The sequence below is a fragment of the Thalassophryne amazonica genome, chromosome 12 (genome assembly GCF_902500255.1).
Source record: "Thalassophryne amazonica chromosome 12, fThaAma1.1, whole genome shotgun sequence".
NCBI classification, from domain to species: Eukaryota; Metazoa; Chordata; class Actinopteri; order Batrachoidiformes; family Batrachoididae; genus Thalassophryne; species Thalassophryne amazonica.
The window spans coordinates 101,344,348-101,359,221 of NC_047114.1; the positions used below are offsets into that span (position 1 = coordinate 101,344,348).

Consider the following 14,874-nt stretch of genomic DNA (forward strand, 5'->3'; position numbering starts at 1 on the left):
AGGGAGGGCCCGAGACAGCTGAGGGACGGCCTGAGGTAGATGTGCCATGTGAGCAATAGCCTGACACAGGTAAGCCGGGTGAGGGAGGGCCCCAGACAGGTGAGCCATGTGAGGGACGGCCTGAGACAGGCAAGGCATGTGAGGGATGGCCTGAGACAGTTGAGCCATGTGAGGGATGGCCTGAGACAAGTAAGCCAGGTGAGGGAGGGCTTGAGACATGTGAGGGACGGCCTGAGATAGATGAGCCATGTAAAGGATGGCCTGAGACAGGCGAGCCATGTGAGGGACGGCCTGAGACAGGCGAGGCATGTGAGGGATGGCCCGAGACAGGTAAACCGGGTGAGGGAGGGCCCGGGACAGGTGAGGGACGGCCTGAGGTAGATGTGCCATGTGAGGGATAGCCTGAGACAGGTAAGCCGGGTGAGGGAGGGCCTGAGACAGGCAAGGCATGTGAGGGATGGCCTGAGACAAGTAAGCCAGGTGAGGGAGGGCCTGAGACATGTGAGGGACGGCCTGAGATAGATGAGCCATGTAAAGGATGGCCTGAGACAGGCGAGCCATGTGAGGGACGGCCTGAGACAGGCGAGGCATGTGAGGGATGGCCCGAGACAGGTAAACCAGGTGAGGGAGGGCCTGGGACAGGTGAGCCATGTGAGGGAGGGCCCGAGACAGGTGAGCCGGGTGAGGGACAGACTGAAACATGTGAGGCATGTGAGGGATGGCCTGAGACAGTTGAGCCATGTGAGGGATGGCCCGAGACAGGTAAGCCAGGTGAGGGAGGGCCCGAGACAGGTGAGAGATGGCCTGAGATAGATGAGCCATGTGAGGGACAGCCTGAGACAGGTGAGCCATGTGAGGGATGGCCTGAGAAAGGTGAGGCATGTGACGGACAGCCTGAGACAGGTGAGCCATGTGAGAAACAGCCTGATACAGGCGAGCCATGTGAGAGACGGCCCAAGACAGGTCTGCCATGTGAGGGATGGCCTGAAACAGGCAAGGCATGTGAGGGATGGCCTGAGACAGGTGAGCCATGTGAGGGACGGCCTGAAACAGGCAAGTCATGTGAGGGATGGCCTGAGACAGGTAAGCCGGGTGAGGGAGGGCCCGAGACAGGTGAGGGATGGCTTGAGATAGATGAGCCATGTGACCGACAGCCTGAGACAGGTGAGCCATGTGAGGGACGGCCCGAGACAGGTGAGCCATGTGAGGGATGGCCCGTGACAGGTGAGACATGTGAGGGACGGCCTGAGACAGGCGAGGCATGTGAGGGATGGCCCGAGACAGGTAAGCTGGGTGAGGGAGGGCCCAAAATAGGTGAGCCATGTGAGGGATGGCCCAAGACAGGTGAGCCATGTGAGGGACAGCCCAAGACAGATGAGCCATGTGAGGGAGGGCCCGAGGCAAGTGAGCCGGGTGAGGGACGGCCTGAGACATGCAAGGCATGTGAGGGATGGCCTGAGACAGGTAAGCTGGGTGAGGGAGGGCCCAAGACAGGTGGGGCATGTGAGGGAAGGCCTGAGACAGGCAAGGCATGTGAGGGATGGCCTGAGACAGGTAAGCCAGGTGAGGGAGGGCCCGAGACAGATGAGCCACGTGAGAGAGTGCCTGCGACATGCGAGGCATGTGAGGGATGGCCTGAGACAGGTGAGCCATGTGAGGGAGGGCCTGAGACATGCGAGGCATGTGAGGGAGGGCCCGAGACAGGTGAGGGATGGCTTGAGATAGATGAACCATGTGAGGGATGACCTGACACAGGCAAGGCATGTGAGGGATGGCCTGAGATAGATGAGCCATGTAAGGGACGGCCTGAGACAGGCGAGCCATGTGATGGATGGCCTGAGACAAGCGAGGCATGTGAGGGATGGCCCGAGACAGGTAAGCCGGGTGAGGGACGGCCCAAGACAGGTGAGCCATGTTAGGGAGGGCCCGAGGCAAGTGAGCCGGGTGAGGGACAGCGTGAGACATGCCAGGCATGTGAGGGATGGCCTGAGACAGCTGAGCCATGTGAGGGACGGGCTGAGACAGGCAAAACATGTGAGGGATGGCCTGAGACAGGTAAGCCGGGTGAGGGAGGGCCTGAGACAGGTGAGGGACGACCTGAGATAGATGCGCCATGTGAGGAATGGCCTGAGACAGGCGAGCCATGTGAGGGACGGCCCGAGACAGGCAAGGCATGTGAGGGATGGCCTGAGACAGGTCAGCCGAGTGAGGGAGGGCTTGAGACAGGTGAGGGACGACCTGAGATAGATGAGCCATGTGAGGGACAGCCTGAGACAAGTGAGCCATGTGAGGAACGGCCTGAGACAGGCGAGGCATGTGAGGGATGGCCAGAGACAGTTAAGCCGGGTGAGGGAGAGCCCGAGGCAGGTGAGCTGGGTGAGGGACGGCCTGAGACAAGTAAGCCGGGTGAGGGAGGGCCCGAGTTCGATGAACCATGTGAGGGCTGACACGAGACAGGTGAGCCATGTGAGGGAGGGCCCGAGACAGGTGAGCCATGTGAATGAGGGATAATGTTTTTTTAGCGGATTAACTTTTCAGATAACTTTTAAAACCATCATCGGACCACTTATCTTCCAATAAATTTAGTTCCAATAACTTTTAGACTGCTAAATTATTTTTTAAAATAGCTGGTAATTTGCAAAACATTTATAATCCCTTTTGCTCCTGTCTGCTATATATTTAGCAGCAGTGAGGTAGTTAAGAGGAGCTGAGCTCAACTCTGCCCCCAGCAGAAAGGGCCTGGCTGCCAAACTGCCACAAAAAAGAAAATCATTATTCCTTAACCCTATACAGTGGTCCAGCGATGAGGCAGCAGTCTTAAAATGGGCAGCAGGTTTCACTTATGATTTTGTTTTATAAATAAAATTATTTCAGATAGAATAACTACATTAAATGTCCATCCATCCATTTTCTTCCGCTTTATCTGGACTTGGGTCGCGGGGGCAGCAGCTCAAGCAAAGCCGCCCAGACCTCCCGATCCACACACACCTCCCCCAGCTCCTCCAGGGGAACCCCGCGGCATTCTCAAGCCAGCCAGAGACATAGTCCCTCCAGCGTGTCCTGGGTCTTCCCCGGGGCCTCCTCCCTATGGGACATGCCCGAAACACCTCTCCAGCGAGGTATCCAGGGGGCATCCGGAAAAGATACCCGAGCGACCTCAGATGGCTCCTTTCGATGTGGAAGAGCAGCGGCTCGACTCCAAGCTCCTCCCGAATGACCGAGCTCCTCACCCTATCTCTAAGGGAGTGCCCAGCCACCCAGCGGAGGAAACTCATCTCGGCTGCTTGTACTCGCAATCTTGTTCTTTCGGTCATGAGCCAAATCTCAGGACCATAGGTGAGGGTTGGACCGTAGATCAATCGGTAAATCGAGAGCTTTGCCCCCCTACTCAGCTCAGCTCTGAGCAACTGATTGATCTGTTTTGACACCGCACAGAGCCACTAACTGATCGGGTATGACGCCGCACGGAGCGACTGATCAATGAATTATTGACACCGCACCGCAAAGTTCAACGACCAAAATACCAACATTCTGGGTGCAATGAACATGTTTTCACTATTATTTGATTTCTTTGTGCGACTGACATCGTTATTCAAGCATTCAAAAAGCGATTCCTATTGCCACACAATTCCAACCACACATGAGAAAGTTTTTTGACAGTTCTTGTTATTGAAAGAAACCTCATCTCCCTAACTGGATAGAGTTGTGATGTCATCACGTGTGCGCTTAGGCGCTGTCTAGCAGGATCTTGAAAATTTCTCTCTTTTTTAATACAAATGAAAAATTGACATATTTTACAAAAGCACACTTATTTGTAAACACCAACATGTTATATTGATTCACTTGTGTTGGTTTTTACATAGAATGAATGAATCAACCAATCAGTATGAGCGGAGGCTTAGTTACCCATAATCCCCTCTGGACATCTGTGTGTTAATGTTCAAATCTTCAAAATTAGTGGATTATTTTTAAATTAACAGATATGTGTTATATATCACTTTGTACATTTGAAGAGTTTACATTAATGTAGTTATTCTATCTGGAATAATTTTATTTATAAAGCAAAACCATAATTCAAACCTGCTTTCCATTTCAAGACCTCTGCCTCATCGCAGGACCGCTGTATCCTGTCAGGGTAAATGACATTTTCCTACAGCAGGGGGCAGAGCAAAAATTGGCTTCTTAGTAGCTGAGCGTGTATGGAAGGCAAAAGCGAAAGTTATCGGTTGTCTGTAGCTTCCGATAAGTTTTTAGGCGGTTTATTGGTTTAGCGTTAAAAAAGATAACTTTTTAGTTCGTTGATTACCAGTTATCAAAGCTAACTTTTTGGTTAGCTGTGCCCACCACTGCAGGTGAGCCATGTGAGGGACAACCTGAGACACATCATTGATGTGATGGACACACAAAGGCTGTGACAGAAAATAATTAAAAAGGACACACATTTTTTTCTGTTTGTGGAATTTGAGTCTCTGCCTGTCTTTCTCAGATGTCTGTTTTAGTTTTTGCTTGTCCTCCACTTTGATTTTCTGGTTGACTTGATCATTTTTGTAGCAGGAACATTATGGGTGATGTGAATTTGTTGGACATGTTTTGGTCCAAACAGAAGCTGATGCTCTGCTGAGGGAGTTTTTTCCTCACACTGTCGCCTGTGTTCTTGCTCTGGGGGTTGGCCAAGTTAGACCTTACTTGTGTGAAGCACCTAGAGGCAACTTGCTGTGATTTGGCGCTATATAAATGAAAAGAAATTGAATTGAATTGAGGTGAACATCAGCCAAACCGGAAACCTCGTCACTGGTCACAGGTTCCATCACACAGTGGAAACGTGAATCAGTATTCCAAATCTTTTTGGAGGAAATGGACATTGTGTGCTCTGGACCAAAGACAAAAAAAGACCACCCAGACTGTTATCAGCAACAAGTCCAAAAGCCAGGGACTGATGTGGTCTGGGGTCATGTCAGTGTCCTTGTCAAAGGTCACTGACACTCTGTGATGCACTGAGATTTTACAGCAACTCATGCTGCCTTAAACATGACGTCTTTCCCAGGGACATCTGTGTATTTTTCAGCAAGACAATGAAAACCCACATTCTGCACCTGTTACAAAGACATGGATGCAGAAGACTAGGGGACACATACTGGACTGGCCTGCCTGCAGTCCGCACCTGTCCCCAACAGGGAATGGGAGGAGAATTTCTAAAAGAAAAATTCAACAAAGACCCCGTCTTGTTGGACACTTTAAGATGTGTTTGCAGGAGGAATGAGACACCTGAGACGCTTCATCGCTTGGTGTCCTCAACGCCAGAATGTCTTGTGTTGTGAAGTGTTGTGAGAAAGAACAACAACACTACAAAATGGGAAATGTTTCAGGCCTTGAATACAGGAACAGATGAAAATGAACCAAAAAAAAAGAATGTTAAGTTCAAATTGATTGGAACTCTAGAAGGTAAAAATAATAGTTGTCTTTATTTGTGGCTTTTCCTACAGGTGGCGCTCTAGCTGAAGGTTTCCATGAGAGGCTGGCTGAGTTCCAGAGGTTTGAGAGAGCGTTTGAGGTATTTAAAAAAAAACAAACCCCCATCACCAGCTTCAGGTGGGTTATTCTGATTAGAGCTATTTCCACTTTGGACACCAACCTACCACCTGCTGTGACTCGGGCACAGCAACAGGAAGATGCTTAGGAAATTATCTCAGAGTCAACAGCCCATTGGGCCGGTGCTTACCTCTGTTTTCTAATTGAGAGGTGGAGTGGTGGACTCCAACCGATGCCAGTATCCATTTTACAGGTGGGTGGGCTAAGACAATGCAGATCAAACCCCAACCAAGAAATCAGCAGTTCAACATCAGAGAAGCACCAGCCTATCTTTTTACCTGAAGATAGGCAGCTTAAGCCTGGAAACTGTTTGTCCAACTCAGAGCAAAGCCTAGAGGAAGCAATAAATGGTTAACCTACCTTAGCACAACGGATGAGGTATCTCTGTGAGGAGTTGGACAACCAATACATAGACTGGGATTTGATTCCCAATCTGTGCTTCAGGTGACATGTTTGTCATCTGCATCATCTCAATCCATCAGCTGGAAATGGGTACCACCCTTGGCTAGGAAAATTACCTGTGATTGACTGATGTCCCCTACAGGAGGAGTCGTAGACGCTCATCTGTTTCAAGCTGAAGAGTCTGTGTACAGAGCATCCAGAAATTATTCACAACACTTCACTGTTTCCACACTGTTATGTTACAACCTTATTCCAAAATGGAGTAAATTAATTTTTATCCTCAAAATTCTACTCACAACACCCCATAATGACCACATGAAAAAAGTTCGTTTTTTATTCTTGTAAATTTATAAACAATAATAAAAACTAAGAAATCCTATGTCCATAAGTATTCACAGCCTTTCCTCAATACTTTGTTGATGCACCTTTGGCAGCAATTCCAGCCTCAAGTCTTCTTGAATATGATGCCACAAGCTTGGTGCACCTATCTTTGGGCAGTTTGGTCCATTCCTCTTTGCAGCACCTCTCAACCTCCATCAGGTTGGATGGGGAGCGTCGGTGCACAGACATTTTCAGATCTCTCCAGAGATGTTACAATCAGATTCAGGTCTGGGCTCTGGCTGGACCACTCAAGGACATTCACAGAGTTGTCCTGAAGCCACTCCTTTGATATCTTGGCTGTGTGTTTAGTGTCATTGTCCTATTGAAAGATGAACCGTCACCCCAGTCTGAGGTCCAGAGCATTCTGGAGCAGGTTTTCATCCAGGATGTCTCTGTACATTTCTGCATTCATCTTTCCCTCAATTCTGACTAGTCTCCCAGTTCCTGCTGCTGAAAAACATCCCCACAGCATGATGCTGCCACCACCATGCTTCACTGTAGGGATGGTGTCTGGTTTCCTCCAAACATGATGCCAAAGAGTTCAATCTTTGTCTCATCAGACCAGAGAATTTAGTTTCTCCTGGTCTGAGAGTCCTTCAGGTGCCTTTTGTCAAACTCCAGGTGGGCTGCCATGTGCCTTTTACTAAGGAGTGGCTTCTGTCTGGACACTCTACCATACAGACCTGATTGGTGGATTGCTGCAGAGATGGATGTCCTTCTGGATGGTTCTCCTCTTCTTCCCAGATCGTTCAGTTTAGATGGGCGTCCAGCTCTAGGAAGAGTCCTGGTGCATCTGAACTTCTTCCATTTACAGATGGTGGAGGTCACTGTGCTCATTGGGACCTTCAAAGCAGCAGAAATATTTCTGTCCCCTTCCCCAGATTTGTGTCTCCAGACAATCTTGTCTCAGAGGTCTACAGACAATTCCTTTGACATCATGCTTGGTTTGTGCTCTGACTGTCAACTGTGGGACCTTATATGTAGACAGGTGTGTGTCTTTACAAATCATGTCCAGTCAACTGAACTGACCCCAGGTGGACTCCAATTAAGCTGTAAAAACAACTCAAGGATGATCAGCGGAAACATGAGGCACCTGAGCTCAATTTTGAGCTTCATGGCAAAGATTGTGTATACTTATGGACATGTGATTTCATAGTTTTTATTTTTAATACATTTGCAAAAATCAAAATGTCAGAGTTGAACCTGAAAAGGAGAACAACTCAGTTAACACAGAAAACAATCATGCAGGAGACACTGAATTTCTTTTCCTGAATCAGGAGAGAGCAAACGAACGTGACCCTCGTCACTGAGCGTCTCGTCAGTCCTGAAGGGCCCCGCCCACTTGCCTCCTGTATTTATTGAAATAATGTTGCATACAGACATATGGAAGAGACAATATACAAAAACACAGTGGCGACTCGAAGTCTGTTCTCACATCGATATGAAGATTGTTATGGCTTTACGCCTCCAGTCTCAGGTGTTCATAGGTGTTCAGGTGTTCAATATAGGTGTTCATAGCTAGACGTTCTGGAGAAGGTCAATAGCACAGTCTTACTCGCGGTGGGGTGGAAGTGACTTCACCTTAGCTTTGATAAAGACTTCAGCGAGATCATGGTAGAATGATGGGACCCCATCTAGATCTGACTTAATTATGCTTGATGGTACAACAGTCCTTCCAGCGTGTCCTGGGAAGACCCAGGACACGCTAGAAGGATTACATCTCTCAGCTGGCTTGGGAACGCCTTGGGGTTCCCCCGGAGGAGCTGGGGGAGGTGTGTGTGGATCGGGAGGTCTGGGCGGCTTTGCTTGAGCTGCTGCCCCCGCGACCCGACTCTGGATAAAGCGGAAGAAAATGGATTAATGGATGGATGGATGGATGGGTACAACAGTCTTTGTCAGACAGGAATCATTACATGCAGGTCCCCATGACTCAATTTTACCCCGAGATCAATCAAGTCATGGTTTATGGCGTTGAAGCCAGGGATGCCCCAGTATAACCGAGTGAGTCATTTTATCAAAGATGTGGAAGCTAACTTGTTCAGTATGATTTTCAGGGATGGTCATACGAACAGATTGCGTGTGATGACCTCATGGCCAACCACAAGAGGCCATGATAGCTGATGCAATTTAAGGTGGAGGGACCTGGCGAGAGATGACAACATAAGATTAGAATCGGCTCCGGAATCAACAAACACAGGGTTGGACAAGGTAGCATGATCAGACTTAAATTCTGCAATAAGCACATCCTGTGAGGAAGGAACAACTGAGCACTGACTTACCTGCACTACTGATTTCGGCTGCACTGGGGCACCCCTTACAGGACAGTGTGTGAGAACATGACCTGATCATCCACAGTAATACAACCCCAATTCCATTGAAGTTGGGACGTTGTGTAAAATGTAAATAAAAACAGAATCCAATGATTTTCAAATCCTCTTCAAACTATATTCAATTGAATACACCACAAAGACAAGATATTTAATGTTCAAACTGATGAACTTTATTGTTTTTGTGCAAATATTTGCTCATTTTGAAATGGATGCCTGCAACACGTTTCAAAAAAGCTGGGACAGTGGTATGTTTACCACCGTGTTACATCACCTGTCTTTCTAACAACACTCAATAAGCGTTGTTAGAAGATGCAGAGGACAGGCTGAGGAGATGGATGATCAGCTGTGGCGCCCCCTAATGGAAATAATTGGAAGACAACATAGAAAACATTGCTCATTTTGTCGGGCTGTCACACAAATTCCTGCTTTTGTTTTGTCAGTGTTAATCAGCTCTGCACCGATTGGATGATGCATTCTCTGAAATGACCTTTGACCCTGCAGGAACTGATCTCTCAGTCAGCCGTGAAAACCAAGTTTGAGCAGCACACAGTGCGAGCGTGGCAGATCAGTGAGGCCATCAAAGCCGTGATGGACGCCATCAACATCACCTCTGCAGACAGAAAGTAAAGCAATCACAGCACAGTCCTCCAGCACAGTCTCCACCCACCATAACCTTTGACCCTTTACAGAATCTGTTGTTTGGAGGAGAGGGAGGAGCAGAGAGACCGACTGGATTTTGTACGTGGACAGATCAACCGTGTGACCGACAGCATCAAAGAGCAGATTAAGATGATTGTTGATGATGTCACTGCCAAGGTAAAATTAATTAATTAATTAATAAAAAATTGGGGAAAAAAACAAAAACAACTCCTCTTGAAGGATCCCAACAAAAACACCAAAACCTTTCTGGGGAGAGGATCCTTCACAGCTGTAACTTGGGGTTGTTTGGAGATATGAATGCTTATATCATTTCGAAACACAAGGGGACACTGTTGCACAGCTGACAGTATCAGGGGGTGGGTCAAACTGAAAGTGGGAACAAATTAAGATTAACTTGTGAATAATAAACCAACATGCAGCACAACAGCACAAACATCTCTGAAGAACAAAAACTGACAAGCAGGGATGAGGGTCTGCAGGTCGACCTGTGAGTGGATTTTCTAGACTGAGTGGAACGATGGTCAGGGTTCCGTTGGATCCATGGGTCAGTGCCACAAAGGATCTGTGAGTCAGGGTCAGATTGCATTCATGGGTCAGGGTCACAGTGATCCATGGGTCAGCGCCACAATGGGTCTGTGGGTCAGTAATCATGTTGGGTCCATGGGTCAGGGTCACATTGCATCCGTGAGTCAGGGTCACGTTGGGTCTGTAGGTCAGGGTCACATTGCATTTATGGGTCAGGGTTACACTGCGTTCATGGTTCAGCGTCACGTTGGGTCTGGGGGTCAGGGTCACATTGCGTCTGTGCGTCAGTGTTCATGTTGAGTCTGTGGATCTGTGGGTCACATTGCATCTGTGGGTCAGGGTCACATTGAGTCTGTGGGTCAGGGTCACATTGCATCTGTGTGTCAGGGTCACATTGAGTCTGTGGGTCTGTGGGTCACATTGCATCTGTGGGTCAGGGTCACGTTGGATCCATGGGTCAGTGCCACAATGGGTCTGTAGGTCAGTAATCATGTTGGGTCCATGGGTCAGGGTCACATTGCATCCATGAGTCAGGGTCACGCTGGGTCTGTAGGTTAGTGTTCATGTTGGGTCTGTGGGTCACATTGCATCTGTGGGTCAGGGTCACATTGAGTCTGTAGGTCTATGGGTCACATTGCATCTGTGGGTCAGGGTCACATTGAGTCTGTAGGTCTATGGGTCACATTGCATCTGTGGGTCAGGGTCACATTGCATCTCTGGGTCAGCGTTCATGTTGGGTCTGTAGGTCTATGGGTCACCTTGCATCTGTGGGTCAGGGTCACATTGAGTCTGTGGGTCAGGGTCACATTGCCTTCATGGGTCAGGGTCACATTGCGTCTGTGGGTCAGGGTCACATTGCATCTCTGGGTCAGCGTTCATGTTGGGTCTGTAGGTCTATGGGTCACCTTGCATCTGTGGGTCAGGGTCACATTGAGTCTGTGGGTCAGGGTCACATTGCCTTCATGGGTCAGGGTCACATTGCGTCTGTGGGTCAGGGTCACATTGCATCTCTGGGTCAGTGTTCATGTTATGTCTGTGGGTCAAGGTCACGTTGCGTCTGTGTGTCAGGGTCACATTGCCTTCATGGGTCAGGGTCACATTGCGTCTGTGGGTCAGGGTCACATTGCATCTCTGGGTCAGCGTTCATGTTGGGTCTGTAGGTCTATGGGTCACCTTGCATCTGTGGGTCAGGGTCACATTGAGTCTGTGGGTCAGGGTCACATTGCATCTGTGGGTCAGGGTCACATTGCCTTCATGGGTCAGGGTCACATTGCGTCTGTGGGTCAGGGTCACATTGCATCTCTGGGTCAGTGTTCATGTTATGTCTGTGGGTCAAGGTCACGTTGCGTCTGTGTGTCAGGGTCACATTGCCTTCATGGGTCAGGGTCACATTGCGTCTGTGGGTCAGGGTCACATTGCATCTCTGGGTCAGCGTTCATGTTGGGTCTGTAGGTCTATGGGTCACCTTGCATCTGTGGGTCAGGGTCACATTGAGTCTGTGGGTCAGGGTCACATTGCATCTGTGGGTCAGGGTCACATTGCCTTCATGGGTCAGGGTCACATTGCGTCTGTGGGTCAGGGTCACATTGCATCTCTGGGTCAGTGTTCATGTTATGTCTGTGGGTCAAGGTCACGTTGTTGCGATGTGGCGCTGAACACATGACGTATCTGCCAGGTTGCCGTGGAAATGACAGATGAATTCCGTTCTCTTGCTGTTCTGGTGGAGGAGTTCAGAGGGGATTTTGATGCTACGCAAGAAACTCTAGAGCGGTACAAAGCAGTGAGTACTACTCTCAAAGTACTATCCACACACTGCTACCCTCAAAGTGCTAACCTCAAAGTAATACAGCTCACAGTACTAGCTTACTGTCTGTATCCACCGTAACCCTCCCAGCCAATAACACTGAATGTCAGCAAGCTGTTGGTTCCTGCCCGGTTAGCTGCTAACCAGACCCATGTGATCACTAAGTCCATGTCAGATGGGACTAAAACAGAGTCTCTGGTGTTCAGAAGCTGCAGCAGCACGTGGAAGACAGGATGCTCAGCGGTTTGGCTCAGCGATGCTCTGTCAGCATTCTGTCAGATGTTCGTGCGGCTCAGAGTCACATGATCGGTAAACGCAACTCTACTTTGATGTCCATGTCTTTGTCCTTATGTCTCTGTGATTTCATGCATTTTGTTTGTGACTCGTCTCCAGACAGCGTGCGTCCTCTGCTGTCGCCATCCGTCCAGGAGCAGCTCGCCGTTCCCAGCAGCAGCTTCCAGCTGACCTATGACATGGGTTTGGCCGCGCTCTGCTCAGACTTCCGTGAGAACGTTGAGTTCCAGTTCTCTCTGGGATGGACCGCACTTGTAACACGCTTCATCGGTGCCACCAATGCGAGACAAGTCCTGAGCAGCGTGGATCCAAGAGTCCAGGTGGGCCAGTGCAGTGACGTCACATTCAAAGCTTTCTAACAGTGTTTGGAAATTAAGCTCCCAAACACACTCTTTCCAGGAAGACGCCAAAGACAAGATGGTGGTTTCCATAGTAAAAGGCCTGATGCCCATCACCTCTCGGGCCTCCATGGCGGTTCTGGTGGTTGGTGGAGTTGTACGTAGACAACCATTTTAAATGCTGGAGCTTTTCAGATTGTCTGCTCCTGTAAAAGCATCTGGAGGTGTTTGGGCATTGCAGGTGTGGCGTTCAGTGGGCTGGCGCATCATTGTAGTCTCTCTGTCGCTCTACGGCCTCCTCTATCTGTACGAGAAGCTCACCTGGACAGATGTCAGTCGAGAGCAAGCACTGAAGCAACAGTTTGTGGAACATGCCACCCACAGGCTGAGGGCCATCATCCCCATCACAAGCTCCGCCTGCAGCCAGCAAGTGCACAAGTATGACCACACCCCCAAAGCACACCTCAACACACTTCTGGACCCCCCACCCCTGTTGGTTTTACTACAAGGTAAAACAGGAATTATCATTTATTTACTGTTAACTTGAGATGCTGTAACAGCAAAATCTTGTAAAAGATACAGCTGCTGTTGCCTTCAATTTAATTTATTTTCATTTACATAGCGTCAAATCACAATAAAGCTCCCTCAAGGCGCTTCACAAGACTATGGTCTAACCTTACCAACCCCCAGAGCAAGAACACAGGCAACAGTGGTAGAAAAGAACTCCCTCTGATGATGTGAGGAAGAAACCTCAAGTAGACCAGACTCAAAGGGAGTGGCCCTGTGCTTTGGCCATTCTAACAGCTACAAGGTTTTTATAAGGTTCACAAGAATTTCTTCACAAACAGAAGAAACAGAAACAGATTAAACCTAAGAGAAACAAAAACAGAGTCCTTAACTGAAAACACAGTAGAGTCCATCTTGGGTCTCTAATATATAACCCAGCCCTGCACCAGGGCTGGGTTATATATTAGATCCATCAGTGGTGACAGCCCTTAACAAAAAATAGTACTGATAAGTATATAAAAAGTAAACTGGAAGTATACTTGAAACATACTTGCATGTACTACTTTTGGTCACGTCGAGTCTTTTACTTTAAGATTAGGCTTAAACTTCCGGTTGGAACACCGCGACGCTGGCAGCACAGTAGAGAGGCTCCTGAGCGAACCTGAGAAATCTTATTAAAAGGCCCATTCTAAGGAGAAATATCAGATACACAAAGTATTAGAAGGGGGGCCGGACATCACCATAAACTAATTTTCCTACGAAGAAGGGAAAGAAAAGTACGTTTTGGGTTCCGAGGACGAGGCCAGCTAACACCTGTTCAGCAAATCCCACGATGGCGGACTCCGAGATCCTGCACGAGTTGAAACAGTTTCGACAGGAAAGCAGGGGCCAATTTGAAGAGTTGAAACGTGACATTTCTTCGGTTAATAATAGGCTAGAGGCGACGGAAAACCGAATAGAAAAGGTCAAAGAACGAATTCAATCAACCGAAGATGTAGCTACTGGCTTGCTAAAGCTATGCTCGAAGTTAGATGAACAGCTAATCGACATGCAGGCCCGAGGCAGGCGAGAAAATGTGAGAATCTACGGGGTCAGTGAAAATGCAGAGAAAGAGGCGTCAGAAATGAGAATTTTTGTGGAAAAACTGCTTCGTGAAGGTCTTCAGCTGCCAAATGACGTGGAGTTACACATCGAAAGAGCACATCGCTCCCTGGGACCAATGCCACCCCCAAGCGCTCCACCCTGCTCCATCATTGTGAAGTTTTTAAGCTTCTGAACCAAGGAAATGGTGCTGCGTAAATCCTGGCAAATGAAAGGTTTCAAGTGGAACGATAAACAAGTAACCTTGGATCAGGACTTTCCACCTACCATTATTGGAAAGCGGAGAGAATACGCCGAAATCCGGAAAGTGTTAAAAGAGAAAGACGTGCGGTTTCAAACACTCTTCCCCGCCAGGCTGCGGGTGAGACACGGCGATGGAGTTATGATTTATGACACTGCAGCGGAGGCGGCAGAGGAAATGGTGAAACGGGGATACGCAGTCAAGCTCATACAGACACCAACATCGCTTGTGGTACGCATCCAACAGATGACCTGGACCCGGGTGGACCGACGCGTGAGGAAGAACGTACCCGATTCAGAGCGGGACCCCAGCTACAAGGAGAAGTTACGTGCATTCAGGAGAACACCCCCGAACCCAAACACGGAGTAAAGGTTTAAGACTGCAAGGTTTTTTTGAACAAAAATGTCCCTTTGACTGAAATATGACAAGTTCGAAATGACTGGGTGAGTAAAATATCGTAGTATTGAAGGTTCAACTATGAAAGTTTACGAACACTGTCATACCCATGAGGATCCCCTGCACTGTTAACAGGAGCAGGGCTACTACCTTACAGCGCCCCCTGGGACACATGAGGGTCTACTGCGCAGACCCCAACATAGGGAGTCATGTTCATTTCTGTTTTTTTTGTTGTGTTGTTCTACATTTTGCTGTTCTTGGTAGGGAGGGGAAGAATGCCATGTTTAATGACTTTGTTAATTACTG

At 48.6% G+C, this 14,874-nt stretch overlaps 1 protein-coding gene across 1 annotated transcript in view; it reads left to right on the forward strand.

Moving 5' to 3' along the window:
- The window catches only part of mfn1a (mitofusin 1a), a 67,849-nt gene that overhangs the window by 16,773 nt on the left and 36,202 nt on the right, over positions 1-14,874 (forward strand). Inside the window, 8 exon segments of the mRNA XM_034183523.1 lie at positions 5,484-5,551; positions 9,204-9,325; positions 9,392-9,518; positions 11,563-11,667; positions 11,898-12,000; positions 12,085-12,313; positions 12,315-12,480; positions 12,565-12,761. Coding sequence (XP_034039414.1) covers positions 5,484-5,551; positions 9,204-9,325; positions 9,392-9,518; positions 11,563-11,667; positions 11,898-12,000; positions 12,085-12,313; positions 12,315-12,480; positions 12,565-12,761 — 1,117 coding nt within the window.